Source organism: Equus quagga, unplaced genomic scaffold (assembly GCF_021613505.1).
Source record: "Equus quagga isolate Etosha38 unplaced genomic scaffold, UCLA_HA_Equagga_1.0 HiC_scaffold_457_RagTag, whole genome shotgun sequence".
NCBI classification, from domain to species: Eukaryota; Metazoa; Chordata; class Mammalia; order Perissodactyla; family Equidae; genus Equus; species Equus quagga.
The window spans coordinates 1-17,269 of record NW_025793830.1 but is presented as its reverse complement, the minus strand read 5'-3'; the positions used below and the strand labels follow the sequence as shown (position 1 = coordinate 17,269).

General features: G+C 48.7%; 1 gene segment (V, D, J or C); it reads left to right on the top strand.

The window, feature by feature from the left end:
* The first annotated feature begins 399 nt into the window (after positions 1-399).
* LOC124232324 (immunoglobulin lambda variable 1-40-like) lies at positions 400-4,050 on the top strand. The segment is given in 3 exon segments: positions 400-445; positions 556-890; positions 3,913-4,050. Coding segments are annotated over 3 exon segments (519 nt in total).
* Positions 4,051-17,269: the final 13,219 nt, after the last annotated feature.

Sequence of the window (17,269 nt, the reverse complement as noted above, 5' to 3'; positions counted from 1 at the left end):
AGGTGGACAGTGTACAGAGCAGTGCGGATGCAGGAAAGGTTTCTGATGGGCTTTGGTCACCCTGTGACATAATTGTGGGCTGGGTCTGGACACTAGGGGGCGTTCAGTGCTCATTCCTGAGGTTTCTGGGGGTGATCACAGCTGGGACCAGCCACCTGGCATTTCCTGGTGCCCTATGCTCAGGGCTCATGCCTGTGAACGCCCCACCCCCTGGCCACCCTTGCACAGTGAGACCTGACCCAAGTCCCAGTGAGGGATCAGAAAGTTGGGGGGGGGGTTCTGATTTGCATGTGTGGGCCCTCCCTCTTTCAGAGTATGAAGAGGGGATGGGAGAGATTTGGGGGAAGCTCTGCTTCAGCTGTGGGGCACAGAAGGCAGGATTCGGTGATGATCTCCACCATGGCCTGGTCCCCTCTCCTTCTCACCTTCATCGCTCTCTGCACAGGTGACTACATATGGGGATGAGGGAGGGGGCCCTGGGAAGATGTGTGGGACCCTACTTTCTCTTGTCTCTAGACTCCAGAATCACCATCTCTGTGTCTCTCTCACTTCCAGGATCCTGGACCCAGTCTGCGACTCAGCCCCCCTCAGTGTCTGGGACCCTGGGCCAGACAGTCACCATCTCCTGCTCTGGAAGCAGCTCCAACATTGGGTATAGTAGTAGTTATGTGAGCTGGTACCAACAGATCCCAGGAACAGCCCCCAAAACCCTCATCTATTATGCCACTAGTAGAGTGTCCGGGGTCCCTGATCGATTCTCTGGCTCCAGATCTGGCAACACAGCCACCCTGACCATCACTGGGCTCCAGGCTGAGGACGAGGCTGATTATTACTGCTCAGCAGCAGACAGCAGCCTGAGGAGTGACACAGTGCTGCAGGCCCGTGGGGAAGTGAGACAAAAACCTGCTGTCCCCTCAGCCATGGGGCTTCCCTGCACAGTCCCCAGTCCTCGGCCACGTCAGCTGTTTCCTGTTTGTTTGGCCAAAAGCAGTTCTGACACTCGATCCAGGGAACTTAGTCTAGATGATATGTCCTCATCCTCTCAACTTCTGCCTCCACTGCTTGTCCTTGGTTTCAATCCTTTGTCTCTTTTTCTCTAATGGAGCAGACATTCCTGGACACTGGTGCAGGCTGCCCTGGGGACAGAGTCCACCAGGGGTGTGTGAGTCTGCCAGGGCTGCCATGACCTAACACCACAGATGGGGTGGCTTAACCAGCAGAAATGTCTTCTCTCACAGTTCTGTGGACTGGAAGTCCAAGATCAAGGTTCTGGCAGGTTTGGTTTCTTCTTGGCCCGCAGATGGCTGCCTCCTCATTGTGTCCTCACAGGCCTTTCTCTATGCACTCACCCCTGGATTCTCTTCCTCTTCTTCTTCTTTTTTTTGGGGGGGGAAGATTAGCCCTGAGCTAACATCTTCTGCCAATCCTCCTCTTTTCTCTGAGGAAGACTGGCCCTGAGCTAACATCCATGCCCATCTTCCTCTACTTTATACATGGGACACCTACTGCAGAATGGTTTTTTGCGAAGCAGTGCCATGACCACACCTGGGATCTGAACCTGTGAACCCCGGGCCACCGAGAAGCAGAAAGTGTGAACTTAACCTCTGTGCCACCGGGCCTGTCCCTCTTCCTCTTATAAAGACACCAGCCCTACTTGCCAGGGCACCACCCTTATGACTTCATTTACCTTAATTACCTCCTGCAATGCTTTATCTCCAAAGATAGTCACAACAGGGTTAGGGTCTCAACCTAGGATTTTGAGGGACACAGTTCAGTCCATATCGGGGAGACAGGGAAGAACCCCGGAGACAAAGTCCAGCTGTGTTTGACTCAGGCTAGTTGATTCTCCAGATTATGTGCATCCACACCATTTACTGAACACCTACTATGGGTCAGAGTTGGGTGTAGGGGCTCAGGATAGTAGGTGGACAAGACAGGAAGTGTTCCCATGCTCCGTGTGGTGACAACGTCTGGGGGAAGAGAGAGCACAAACAAGCAAAATATGCTGTACAGGAAAGATGTCCTTGGAGAGTAAGGAGGAGTGAGCGTGGTGGGGTGCAGATGGGAGCATTAGAGGGGTTGTCAGGGGATCAACAGAATCTGAGTTAAGTATATGAGGCCCAGGTGCTGCATAGAAAATGAAGGAGAAGCAGGTTTGAATGTAGGTGGGGACTAGGTAGGAACTGTGGATGATACAAATGGCAGACTATGAGTCTGGTTAACCCGTGAAGCAGGTGGCATAGAGGAGAAAGTTCAGATTCCCCATGTCTTGGAGGAAGGAGGTGTTGAAGGATGGGGTTGGGAAAAAGAGGAACTGAGGCTGGGCTCTTGGGAACAGTGTGGGTGGTGGGTGCGTCAATCAATTAAGACAATGTGGTAACCCCACCTAGTTGAGACAGGATTATTTGAAGCTCACATTTTCAGGAGATACGATCAGCTCTGACAAATGGGACTGCTTATTAGACATTCTAGGAGGGCACATCTCTAGTTTACTCTCATCTTACATTTGATGAAAACTTCACCTGTGCCTGTTAAATTTCAGCACATTTTTAGAGCAACAGAACATGAAGTTCATGAAGAACATGAACAGAACATGAAGGATGAAGTCAGTCCCCTCATTCGCGATGCTGCCTTCATATTAGAAACTGTCGACTTTTTGAAAAATTTTTATTTTGGTTGTTTAAATTTTTTTTGAGGAAGATTAGCCCTCAGCTAACTGCTGCCAATCCTCCTCTTTTTTTCTGAGGAAGACTGGTCCTGAGCTCACATCCGTGCCCATCTTCCTCTACCTTATACGTGGGACACCTACCACAGCACGGCTTGCCAAGCGATACCATGTCCGCACCTGGGATCCGAACCAGTGAACCCGGGCCGCCAAAACGGAACATGAGCACTTAACTGCTGCGCCACTGGGCCAGCTCCTGTCCACTTTTTAAAAGCATGAAAATGATGCTTTCTACCAGATTACTTACTCTGAACATCAGGAGAGGGATTTTGTAATGGTTTCATGTTTAAATGCTTCCAGAGGGTTATTTTATGCGAAAATGATTGATAACTCCTACTTGGCTTCTCTTCTCATTTTCTTGAGGAAGAAAATTGGCCGAGAAGACAGGACAGGCTGAAGAGGCTGAGACTTGACTCCAAATGGGACCTCAGGCCTCAGGTCTGCTCTCCCACAGGCGGATGGTCCACACCTCCTGATCCCAGTCATCCCCTGTGGGGGCTGGAAGGCTGTGCTGGGAAGCAGGTGTTAAGATGGGGTCATGTCCCAGGCAAGCAGAGTCTAGTAGGAGAAATCAAGAAAACTCTCCTAGAAACCAAAGTGTGATGGACGCAACTAAAGGAAGACAACCCCACAGAGCAGTGATGAGAAGGCCTTCGGCAATGTTTTACCCTAGAATAAAGAGGAAATAGTGAGATATTTTGATAAAATATGTATTTCTGGCTATCACTAGGTATTAAGTTCATTCAGAAAGTATAACTTTCCAGAAGTTAGTCAGTTCCTTCGTGTGTTAAACATGTATGAGCTAAGTTAAGTGGAAAGCTGCACTGAGCCAGGCACAGGGACACCTGTCATGCAGGAGAGAACCTTGTCCTGCAGGGGCTCCCAGACTGGGTGCTTAATAGCCTTTGATCTGGAAAATTCTTTCAGAGGAAGGACGAACAGAGGGGCACTGTGCTCCTGCTTTAGAATCATTTAGTCCAGGGTTGGCTAGAAAGTTTGGGCTGTGGCCTGGACTCCACTCTTACTCCTCGCCCTCTTCATTAGCTGCTCAGGTCAGGATGCTCCTCAGCATCCTGATTCCCCAGCTCAGTGAAACCACCTCCCAACCCCATGCAGGAAATGTCCTTCCCTTTTGTCCTTCCTCCAGGACATAACAGGTGTCCGTATTTCCAGAGTCCCTCTCCCAGCCTGTGCTGACTCAGTTGCCACCTGCAACTGCCTCCCTGGGAGCCTGGGCCGAGATCACCTGCATCCGGAGCAGGGAGCACAGCACCGACAGGTCTCCATCGTATCTGCAGCAGACGGGGAAGGTCCTCAGTTTGTGACATGGCTTAAAAGTGACAGGGGCAACAGCAAGCGTTATGGGATCCCAAGTCACTCCCCAGGCTCCAGCTCTGGGGCTGGCCACTATTTACCCATTTGCAAAGTCCGGTCTGAGGTTGAAGCTGACTCCATCCGTGGAATAGCTCACAGTGCTGGAGTGTCATTTGGATGGAGCACAGTGACCCAGGTGAATGGGGAAGTGGGAAGAAACTGTTTTTTCTTCCTGCTACCAAGGCTGCCACATGGCTGTCAGGAAGAGTGTCTGGTGTCCTGAACCATCAAGAATGTTGGACATTTTCTTGTAATTTATCAAGGGAAGAGCCAGACATAAAGCTACTCCTACTTTGAGGTCCCCGGGCAGTAGGGGTCTGCACGCAGCAGGCCGGCTACCAGGTGGATAGACGGGTGTGGCTCCCTCCTGGGCACTGGACAGTTCCCTTGTTGGGCAGGGTTGGCCCTGGACCAGGTCTGATAAGGGCTGTACTGAGACAGAAGTCTGTTTCAGGGTCCGCAGGTGGTACTAGTCTGAAGGCCTCCTTCTTGCGGCTTGGATGGGGCTGTGCCCAGCCCATTTCCTGCCCACAGACCACTCAGCACGGGTCTGGAGTCAGGGCACTGACCTGCCTCAAGCTTCCAAGTCAGACTGAGGTCAGCGGGCCTGCCTCCAGGTGCACTGATGGGCATGTGTCTTGTCTGGTTCCTGGATGGGCAGGACTGCTCCTGGGACTGTGGCTAATAGGGGCTGGAACTGGACCACGGGCTGCTTCAGGGTTCACAGCCAGAGACACGGTTGTCAGGGCTGCTAACTGAGGCGTGGGCAGGAGTGACTCCTGCTGGGTCTCTGGCCAAGGGGTGCAGGTGGCAGGAAGAAGGAAAAAAAATATTTGCCATGCCCCCAGGGGGACAGTGTTGTTCTGGGCCTGTAGCCAGGACTCCCTGAGCATGGGCCTGCCTTCTCAAGCACCACGCCTCAGCCTTGGGTCCCGCCAGGATTTAACAGTCTCCTACCTGGATCCAGAAGCTCCCACAAAGGCACTTTTGTTCATGGATGGCTGCTGAGTGAGGACATGAGTGGAGGACCTCCTAGTCCACAATCTTGCTGATGTCGCTTGCCTGTTAAGCAATATTTAAAAAGTTTAGGTCCCATTAAGGACCTGGCTCTCAGCCCATTACCTCCTCACTTTCCCCAGTTTAATCCAGTGAATCTTAATTGTTTTGCAGCTATAGTTATTTTTTGTTTATTTTTTGGGTGGCGAGAGGATATTTGAAGGTGCCTCACTCCTTTGGCATGTAGAGTCTATGAACCAACCCTCATTATCACAGAGAACTCTGATATTACAGGATAATTTCCAGAAAGCCCTGTTCTTTCTTCAATGTCAGAATATGGAGCAGTTACCAATAAACCTGATCAGGGCCCAGTATGGGTTGGGTGACAGATCTTGGATGCCAGCAAGTCAAGGAAGGAGGATGAATCTCAGAAAAAGACAGATGTTCTTAGTAATGTTTTACTCACCCATCTTCTGACTGAAAACAATGATAAAACTGGACTAAAATAGTAAAAACAACCCTAAATATATCCTAGATTCAGAAGACAAAAGAATAAATCTCCAGAACAGCAATAAAGGGCAAATGAGCCCAGAGTGGTCAGTAGGAGGTAGGACGCAATTTCCGTGATGGCTCTGTATTCTAGTGGCCAAGGGAGACATCAACCAGCAGTACTTGTGCAATGGGGGTGAGGGGTCTAACCGGAGTCCCTCACAACAACAGCAACACTAACAGTGACAACAACATAAGTCAGCCTGCCAGGGTATCCCATATGGATTTTTGCTCTTCATGAACCAACAAGGTTCAGTGTAGGATTTTAGGTCTTGAACTTGGTTTCAGATGGTCCTAGACCCCAGGCACATGGCAGAAGCAAAGTTAAATATCAGTTAATCCTGAAATATTGGGCAACATAAGGACTGTGCAACACATCCTGTATGTAGCAGCCTGGAGGTCATTAGTTATCTGGAGACAATTAATGTCTCAGCCTCTATCTCCATGAAGAGACCTACTCATTGCCTGCTTCTGGATAGTGACATCGCAGAGATCCATCTCCAAAATCAGGATGTCCTCCAGGAGAGCTGAGTGAAGCCAGAGGAGCTCGTGGACCCTGGATCTGAGACCAGCAGGGGTGCTGAGGACGGGTCCTGAGAGGGCAGTGTTCTGGGCAAGGCAGGCACAGAGAATGTTCTACTGGCTCTTTCATACTTGTGCAAACAGTGTCCTCGCTGAAGTGCGGCTCTTCTGTACCCTTATTTGTTTGTCTGGTCAAAAACAAGATTCTCTTACCCACTACAGAGAACATGGTCTATAGCATAAAGCCCCATCCTCCCAATATGTGTTCCCAAAGTCTCTCCTTGACAGAAAAACATTATCTGATTGTCTTACATTTATCAGATATTTCTAAATCTCAGGGGCAGGCTGCCATGGGGACAGAGTCAATGCTGGGTCAGGGAAAAATGAGGGACACACACAGAGTCCAGTGGGGTCTGACTCAGGGTAGCCAACTATTCAGGGGTCCATTCATCTGCACTATTCATTGAACAGCAATTATGTGCTGGGTTTGGGTGGGGGCTAGGAGCCCTTAGAGGATTTGATAAGGAAGATCAGGAGTCTGATTAATTTATGTAGTCCAGCTGTTCATAGAAGATGAGTGGGGATGTGGGGAGAGTGAAAGCAGGGGCCTGTTGGGTTTTGTGGATTTGGTACAAAGATCACACTACAGTCCTGGATGAGGGATGGAGCATTTGAGGTGGAGAACGATGGTCAGATGCCACGTGTTTTTTGGATGGAAGGAAGGGGATGTGGGAAATAGGTTTGGAGGCTGGTCCTTGGGGACTGGGTGAGATGTGAGTGAGCTGCACCTCCTGGATGAAGGTCTATGGACACAGGTGTGGGGCTGAGGTCCTGAGCTCATCCTTGTGATGGAAATATAGACAACAGCCCTGCTGCCTTGTTCAGTGGTGACAGGAATGTTGTAATTGTCAAGTGTGTGATCTCAATAGACTTCACTCCTTCTCTGAGATTTATTTGAGTTGTCCATTCTCCATGATCTCACGTGTCCCCAGGCTGATTTCCCACATGGGTCAAAAATGTCCCTGCAGTCCCAGCCATCACATCCACACAATAAACCCTCCTGAATGAGAGACATTGCCCTCCCTCATCCATTGAACAGGAATCTCAGACTTCACAAGGACTGGACCAGATCACTCACACCGTCTCCCCTGACTCCATCATGGTAGGTAGCATGGGGATTGTCTGATTGGTTTGGAAAATGAAAGGCCTGTCCCTGGAGCTGGAGCTGGGGCAAATCACATGCTCCCCACATGACTGGGAGATTTGAGGTCCAGAGAGGAGAGTAAAAGATAGAAGGTTTGCCAAAGTGGTCCCAGCATAGGCATCATCTGCTCTCCAACCTCTTTATTCGTTCATGTTGGGTCTCCTACTGTGCACACTGGGAGCTGGGCAGGGGATACAGACCAGGGGCACCTGTCTCATAACACTCTGCTTCTGGCGCACTGATCTTTCTAATCTTCTGCAAAGGATCAGTCTCAGGTGAAATGACACCCACTCTAATCAGTGAGGCCCCAGGCTGAAATTCAATAGTCTCCGGAGAGTGAGAAAGGAGCAAAACTCCCTCATGAGGAGGTCATCTTCCCAGAGGGAGTGAGAAGGGCGATTACGTCTCAAGAACCAACACTAGTGGCCATTGCCTGCCATCGCCTGGGCTCCTCCTCTGCAACTGCCTCCTCTGTCAGGTGAGGACCAGTCCCGGAGGCCCAGCTCACGGATGTCTAGACACACTCCAGTCCAGATCCCTTCTGTCCCATTCCCCAATAGAGAGATTGCTCAGGTCACTGAGGGCTCATTGCTGAGATTCTCCCCCTCACAGGGCCCAGGTCTCAGGGGCTCTGTCCCAGTTACCTTCCTCTTCTGTGTCCTGGAGCTGGGATCAGAGTTAGCCTGACTCAGAAAAGTTAACACCTGACTCTCCTACAAGTATAGGATGAGCCATGTGAAACATTCTATTCAACTCATACATTAGTGAGGAGACCAGAAAATGGTAACTATTGGTCAAAGAGAAGAGTGTAGCAAAAATCAAAGTACTCACATTCCACCAGGAATAGGACCTTTGAAGCAAAGTTTTGGAGAGTTTGAGACACGCTGCTTAATCTCTAACAATGAAGAGATCACAGAAGAGGACAAGAATCTGTGTGTTGCACAGAAGGGGACCTGTCTCCATGGGGCCCGTCACTGCTCTGCACTTGATCCTGAACTAAGAAGAGTTTGTGTACGAGACACCACCTCAGTCCAGACCACTGAAGAGCCAAAGGAGTTGTGGACAGGCTAAGTCCAAAGAGTCTGAGTGGAGACTGCCCTGCGGTGATATGCAGGCTACACAAAGGGTCACCTGGCCTGACTCTAAGGTGGGGGGTGGTGGGGATGCAGGAAATGTCTCTGATGGGCTTTGGTCACCCTGTGACACAATTGAGGGCTGGGCCTGGACACTAGGGGGCACTCAGTGCCCATTCCTGAGATTTCTGGGGCTGATCACAGCTGGGACCAGCCACCTGGCACTGCCTGGTGCCCTCTGCTCAGGGCTCTTCCCTGTGAATGCCCCACCCCCTGGCCACCCTTAGGCAGTGGGACCTGACCCAAGTCCCAGTGAGGGATTAGAAAGCTGGGAGGGTCTGATTTGCATGTGTGGGCCCTCCCTCTCTCAGAGTATGAAGAGGGTAAGGGAGAGACCTGGGGGAAGCTCTGCTTCGGCTGTGGGGCCACAGAAGGCAGGACTCGGTGATGATCTCTGCCATGGCCTGGACACCTCTTCTCCTCACCCTCATCGCTCTCTGCACAGGTGACTACATATGGGGACAAGGGAAGGGACACTGGGAAGATGCCTGGGACCCTGCTTTCTCCCCTTGTCTCTAGTGCCTGGAATCACCAACTCTGTGTCTCTCTCACTTCCAGGATCCTGGGCCCAGTCTCTGACTCAGCCCGCCTCAGTGTCTGGGACCCTGGGCCAGACAGTCACCATCTCCTGCTCTGGAAGCAGCTCCAACATCGGGAATGGTTATGGTGCGAGCTGGTTCCAACAGATCCCAGGAACAGCCCCCAAAACCCTCACCTATGCTACTAACACATGACCCTCAGGGGTCCCAGCTCGATTCTCTGGCTCCAAGTCTGGCAACACAGCCACTCTGACCATCACTGGGCTCCAGGCTGAGGACGAGGCAGATTATTACTGCTCAGCAGGAGACAGCAGCCTGAGTAGTGACACAGTGCTGCAGGCTTGTGGGGAAGTGAGACAAAAACCTGCTCTCCCACCATCCATGGGGCTTCTCTGTGCAGCCCCCACTCCTCGGCCACGTCAGCTGCTTCCTTTGTTTGTTTGGCCAAAAGCAGTTCTGATACTCGATCCAGGGAACTTTGTCTTGAAGATGTGTCCTCATCCTCTCAACATCTGTCCCCACTGCTTGTCCTTGGTTTCAATCCATTGTCTGTTTTTCTCTAATCGAGCAGACATTCCTGGATGCTAGCACAGGCTGCCCAGGGGACAGAGTCCACCAGGGGTGTGTGTGTCTTCCAGGGCTGCCATAACATAACACCACAGACGGGGTGGGTTAACCAACAGAAATGTCTTCTGTCACAGTTCTGCAGGCTGGAAGTCCAAGTTCAAGGTGCTGGCAGGTTTGGTTTCTCCTTGGCTCGCAGATGGCTGCCTTCTTGCTGTGTCCTCACAGGGCCTTTTCTCTGTGCACTCACCCCTGGTTTCTCTTCCTCTTCTTATAAAGATGCCAGCCCTACTTGTTTGGGCACCACCCTTATGACCTCATTTACCTTAATTACCTCCTTCAATGCCTTATCTCCAAAGACAGTTACAACAGGGTTAGGGTCTCCACATAGGATTGTAATGGATACAGTTCAGTCCATATCAGGGAATGAGGGCAGAACCAGGGACACAGAGTCCAGCTGTGTTTGACTCAGGTTAGTTGATTCTCCAGATTATGTGAATCCACACCATTTACTGAACACCTAGTATGGGTTAGACTTTGTTGTAGGGACTCAGGACAGACGGTGGACAAGATAAGAAGGGTTCCCATGCTCAATGTGGTGACACTGTCTGGGGGGAGAGAGAGTGCAAACAAGCAAAATATATTGTACAGGAAAGATGTCCTGGCAGGGTAAGGAGGGGTGAGCTTGGTGGGGTGAAGATGGGAGCATTAGAGGGGTTGTCAGGAAATCTGACAAAGAGAATCTGATTTAAGTATATGAGGCCCACGTGCTGCATAGAATATGAAGAAGGAGGAGGTTTGAATGCAGGTAGGGACTAGGTAGGAATTGTGAATCATACAAATGGCAGACTATGAGTCTGGTTAATGTGTGGAGCAGGTGGGAGAGAAAAGAAAATTAAGATTCCCTATGTCTTGGAGGAACGAGGTATTGAAGGATGGGGTTGGGAAAAAGAGGAACTGAGGCTGGACTCTTGGGAACAGTGTGGGTGGTGGGTGAGTCAATCAACTGAGACAACATCATGGCTCCATCTAGTTGAGGCAGGATTATTTGAAGCTCACATTTTAAAGAGAGAGGATCAGCTCTGTCAAATGGAACTACTCATTAGGAATGCACATCTCTAGTTTACTCTCATCTTACATTTGATCAAAACTTCACCTGTGCCTGTTCAATTTCAGGGTGTTGTTAGTGGAACACAACATGAAGGATGAACTCAGTCCCCTTGTTCTCAATGCTGCCCCCATAGTAGAATCTTCTCACTTTATAAAAGCACAAACATGACATTTTCTATCAGATTACTTAATCTGAATCTCAGGAGCGGGATTCTGTAACGGGTTTGTGTTAAAATGCTTCCAGAGGGTTATTTTACGCAAAAAAAATATTGATAACACATACTTGGCTTCTCTTCTCATTTTCTTGAGGAATAAAATCAGCCAACAAGACAGGACAGGCTGAAGAGGTTGAGACTTGGCTCAAGATGGGACCTCAGGCCTCAGAGCAGGGGGTCTGCTCTCCCACTGGGCAGGCTTAAGGCAGATGGGTCCACACATCTTGATCCCAGTCATCCCCTGTGGGGACTGGAAGGCTGTGCTGGGAAGCAGCTGTTAGGATGGGGTCATGTCCCAGGCAAGCAGAGTCTAGTAGGAGAAATCAAGAAAACTCTCCTAGAAACCAAAGTGTGAGGGACACACCTAAAGGAAGACAACCCCTCAGTGCAGAGATTAGAAGGTCTTGGGCAATGTTTTACCCTAGAATAAGGAGAAAATAGTGGATGGACGGGTGGGACTTTCTCCTGGGCACTGGACCGTTTCCTTGTTGGGCAGGGTTGGCCCTGGGCCAGATCTGATAGGGGCTGTGCTGAGACAGAAGTCTGCTTCAGGGTCCACAGCTGGTGCTACTCTGAAGGCCTGCTTCCTGGGGCTTGGATTGGCACATCCCCAACCCCTTTCCTGCCCACAGTCCACTCTGCACAGGGCTGGTGCCAGGGCACATGGCTGCCTCAAGATTCCCAGTCAGACTGAGGTCAGCAGGCCTGCCTCCAAGGGCACTGATGGGAGTGTGTCTTCTCCAGTTCCTGGATGGGCAGGACTGCTCCTGGACTGTGGCTAAGAGGGGCAGGAACTGGATCACGGGCTGCTTCAGGGTTCACAGCCAGGGTCACCGTTGTCAGGGCTGCTAACTGAGGCATGGGTGGGAGTGACTCCTGCTGGGTCTCTGGCCAAGGCATGCAGGTGGCAAGAAAAAGGCAAAAAAAAAAAAAAATTAAAAAATTATAAAAGGTCTGCCATGTCCCCAGGGGGATTGTGCTGTTCTGGGCCTGTGGCCAGGACCCCTGAGCATGGGCCTGCCTTCTCAGACACCACTCCTCAGCCTTGGGTCCCGCCATGATTTCATAGTCTCCTACCTGGATCCAGAAGCTCCCAAAAAGTCACTTTTGTCAATGGATGGCCACCAAATCATGGTTGCTGAGTGAGGACACAAGTGGAGGACCTCCTATTCCATCATCTTTCTGATGTCACTTGCCTATTAAGCAATATTTAAAAATTTTAGGTCATTTGTTTATTATTTTGTTCTCTTGTGGTTAGTGATTTTTGTGTTCAACCTAAGAAGACTTTGTCTATTCCAAGGACATGAAGATGTTACTATGTTTTTTCTTAGAACTTTTATGATTCTAGCTTTTATATTTATCACCATGATTCAAATTAAATTGAGTTTTACATACGGGATGAGGCAGTGGTCAGTGCTCATTATTTCCATACCACAGGCTTGTGATCCATTAATGAAAAACCAGTGACTATTTCAACAGAAAAGAATTTGATGAAATTTCAAAACTTATTTGTGATTTTGAAACAATCTCTCAGGAAACTGGAATCAAAGGGAAGTCCCATTCTTTGAAGTAAGATGGGAAAATAGATAAATCAACAAAAGTAATAATTCTAAGTGGCTTTATATTAGAGGTTCTCCATTTGAAACTGGGATCAAAGAAACATCACGTGTCAAAGAAGCGATGTCTTAGAATTGTTGTGAGAGCAGCGTCCTTGGTCCTGCAGAGGTCGTTCTAGATTGTGAGCTGCCCCACATGCAGGGAAGGCCTTATCTGTTACAGTTTTCAAGCTAAATCATCCTGAGGAATAGTCCTCCAGGCTCTCTAATGTGTCATATTTTTACAGATCATCATAGTAAAGATGTTCTTGAATTCAAATGCTACAAAATCTCTACTTACAACAATTTGTCCTGATGTGTGACTCAGTCCAAAGATAATAATTCCCAAGCCAAATTGGAAACATGAAATGTTTAAACAAAAAGTAATAACGCAATATACATCCACTTCTTTTGGGAATGTAAACAGAGTCAACTCATTAGGAATAAAAATGATGCTAAGAATTATAATTGTGTCCTTTGTTCAGTATTTCTATCCTTTATTCTATTGAAGAGAATATGCACACTGGGGGTTAGATTTAACTTTGTAGATTTCCTAGCAAATTATTATAATAAAACAAGTATTCGCTCATCTCGGCGTGGTCAGCCTCTCCAGCAGGTGCTGTGTGATCCTGGTCCTGAAGGAAGGGAACAGCAATGGGACAGGAGGACCAGAAGTGCTCAAAGAGAAGGGGGCACCAGAGTTCAGGGTTAAGTATCTGCTTAGCAAAGGAGCCCCGCTTGTGCTTTTGTATAGGCTCCAGGGAAGAGGGGAGGCAGGAGGGGGGAAAAATGATGGCCACACACACAGCCCTTGAATGTGACACTCAATATCTTTACATAATGTTGATGGTGAGAGAAACTATGGTAACATTTTAAGCAGGGAGGTGCTTTTATCAGATACATGTGCTTGAAATATCGCTCTAACTACAGAGTAAAGAATGGAATATAGTGTGCGAACTATTTGATGAGGCCACACTGAGGGATTCTGCAAGGCCAGGGGAGCAGGGCTGGGCTCCTGCATGTGGCTCCTGGATGGCACAGAGCTGTGTGCAGTTGAGGGGAGGCTGTGGACAGAGCACAGAGAATCCCGGTGTCCACGTCCTGAGGAGGTGAGGGGGCCTCAGCCAGCAGAAGCAGGCTCCAGATGCCCAGAGGAATCCTGTGAGTCTGTGCACTGTGTGTTTCTCCTGCTGGGAGCTAAGCTCCCTGTGAATAGGAACTTTCCGCCATTTTGTCACTGCTGTATTTACAGAGCCCAGAAAATTTTGGCTCAAAGGACAAACTCAGCACGTGTTTGTTGAAAGAATATTCGAATTCTCCTGAATTGCACACCTTGGTGAAGAGCAGATCTGAGGCAAAGACAATGATTCTCCTTCCTGGGCACTCTGAGTCTGGAGTTCCGAGTTCAATCAAGAGGAGACGTTAAGTGATAATGGTGATCTCATTGTCTATAGAACAGAAGAGAAACTCGCCCTTGACCCTGGGGAAGGTGAGCAGGGAGATGGACTGGGTTCCACGGATTCATGCAGAGAAAGAGGAGAAGGATGCGATGGGCCTGCAGGGACTGAGGAGAGAAACCACGGGAAGCAGGTGGATGGGGGAACAATTGTGAGCACAGGAGACAAGCTCCATGAGCAAATAAACTGCAGAGTGTGGGTGAGCTGGATGGATGTCAATATTTCACTGACGAACATCTAAGATAGACATTTGTCAACAAGGTGTTAGCAAGATAAATGCTATTCTAATATTCAACTTTTTAACCTCAAATGCTATGAAGCACCCCAGTGGGAAAATTGTGAAGAAGGAATGATGGGGTTGGTAAGCTCTGTGTCCATAGAAGACACGATTCTGAACAGGGAGAGATGGATGACAGAAGCCAACAAATGAGGGTCTAAGACTTTCTCTGCCGGGGTTGGACTTTACTCTAATACAAGATGGTGTGATGGGAGTTGCACAGCTCAAATATTAGGATTCACTGTTCTTCCTTGATTTCTCATTAGTAGAAAAAATATGTTACCTAAAAAATTGGAGTTTAAGACACAAATAAGGTTATGTGAGGTTATTTGGAATTCATTGCTTTAATGCACAAGCGATGGAACACTAGACATGTAAGCACTCTCTCAACCACATAAAAATGAAGGGATATGGGGGTGGCCTGGTGAGGCAGCAGTTAACTGTGCACATTTTACTTTGACCACCCCAATTCCCCAGTTCACATCCAGGGTGCAGACATGGCACCGCTTGGCAAGCTGTGCTGTGGCAGGTATCCCACATATAAAGTAGAGTATGATGGGCACAGATGTTAGCTCAGGGCCAGTCTTCCTCAGCAAAAAAATGGAGGATTGGCAGCCAGAAATTAGCTCAGGGCTAATCTTCCTCAGAAAAAAAAAAAGAAAAGAAAAAACAAGGAATACAACGTTTGCAACCTCTTCTCTGAGGGTAGAAAAACCTTCAATTCACATTTCTGTATATTTCTGCACCTTCCATGTGCACTGCCTTCTGAGAGTGAGATATAAGAGCCATCACTTCCAGTGTATGTGAATGCCATTATCAAATGATCAGACCACGGATGTGTGAATTGAGGCAGCAACCTGGTGAACTACAGAAACCAGCTGGGCTCTCAGGGCTTTGGGCCATTGTGTGGGGTGTGCCCTTTGATCAGCAGGGGGCGCTGCAGGACTGCGGTGTGGTCCATACACAGCTGCTTTGTGATGACCATTCACTCAGAGGAGCCTGGGCCTAGGGGTTGGGCCCTGTGCTTGCTGATGGGGACTCAGCAGCTGTGTCCTCTCTGGCCTGGCAGAGTCCCCTGAGCAGGGGCCTTTGTGTTGTCTCAGCAGGTGCTTCCTCCCAGGGCTCTCCAACAGGGTGAAGCCAACCTCCATCCTCCTCAGTGTGTGGTGTGAGCTGAGCTCCAGCAACAGGGCTCAGGGAGGGGCTTGGCAGTCACTGGATGGAAACCATTTGCATGGACAGCCCCTTCTGTTGCTTCTTCCTGGTCTTTTGGAAATTCCCAATCCCCCAGACCTTTAGCTAAGAAGCTGGCTGTAGGACCAGATTGTGCCTGTGTGGGAGAAAGTGTCTATTACCATATTATAAGTGTGTCTGTCTGTTTCTATTTTTATGTGATTTTTATTAGGGATTTGTTTTAAATTTGGTCAAAGGCTCTTTCGGGATCTGTTGAGATAATACGGTTTTATCTGTCAATCTATTATTTTGTTGTTCTTGTTGGTAATGCTACCAAGTCGATTGCAACTCTTAGAGGCCCTGTGCACTGCAAAGTGAAACCCTGCCCAGTCTTTCTGTGCCATCCTCTCATCTCCCGGCGCTATATCAGATAATGCTCTGCTGCTATTCATAAGGTTTTCGTGCCCCTTTTTTGGAAACAGATGACCAGGTCATTCTTCCTTTTCTGTCTTGATCTAGAAGCTCCACTGAAACCTGTTCACAGTGGGTGATCCTGCTGGTATTTGAAATACCAGTGACATAGTTTTAGCACCACGGCACACACAGCCACCACAGTATGACAACCGACAGATGGGTGGTGTAGATCCTTGACTGGGAAATGAACTCAGGCTCCTCATATGCTCAGAGGCCCCGCTCTTTGAGGCAGAGAGAAAGTGAGAGGGTGGAGATGGTGACACCACCATGAGGAGGGAGGCTCCACGGCCCCATTCTTCTATCCAGTGGTCCATTGTCACCTGCCACTTGAAGCCTGTCCCACGGTGTGTCCATCTCTGCAGTGTGACCCCTCTGACTCTGTGCTCCCTCTCTCCCTCTGGGCCTAGAGTAATGAGAGGAGGGGCTCAGCTAAAAATACATCAGTGAACAGTGAGACTCAGAGACCCCACTGCTCCTTGTGGGACTCCTCTTATTCAAAGACCATTAACGACATAGGCTCATTTATTGATTTTACCATACAGAACAAATTAATACACCATTTAGCACTGAAATGGGAACGCTACTTTGGAGCCTTATAAATGCAATTCCCCAGGCATAACTCCTGAATCAGAAATGTGCATGGTCTCTAACAATCTGTATTTCAGTGAGCTTTCCAGGAGATTTTTGAACACTAAAGTTTGAGAAGCCACTCTACTTCTATTATTATGAAAGGACTCCTGGGGATTTCTTTCTAAAATTCAGCCAGAGTAACATTGCATGACTCAGCTCTCCCAAAATATCATTCAAAAATCCAGAAACACTTAGGAATCTATTTAAAATCTCAAGCCATCACTGAAAACTGTGACTTGGTTTCACTCTATAGTCAGAAGCTGGGAGGGGTCCCACAAACATAAGTTCTCTAAGGATACATTTCGTGGCTCAGACGATTTTTAAGCTATTAGAAAGCATCCCGTGTAGGACTGGCTTCCAGAAACACTCCTAGCATCCCTGAACCGACTCACCCGGTACCAGGATGCCTGTAAAGGGCTAGAGGTGGCATCACTACAGGACCTTTCTCTGAGGCATCCGGCATGAGCTGTGAGGTGGAGGAGGAACGAAGTGTGCCATGTCGGCATGGGGGCAATTTCTCTGTAAGTTTCTTGCATTTGCCAATATAATTTTTATTTTTCTTGTTTCCTTGTTTAATGAAACAATATATTATATTAAAAATATGGGTACTGGCTGGAAGTCATGCCATCTAGGGCAAAATCCAATTGAGATGGAGTGAAGTCTGTTGGTGGAGACTCAGGAAGAGGTCACTGAGTCCCAGTCACCCACCTGGCTCTGAAACCGAAAGGTTCC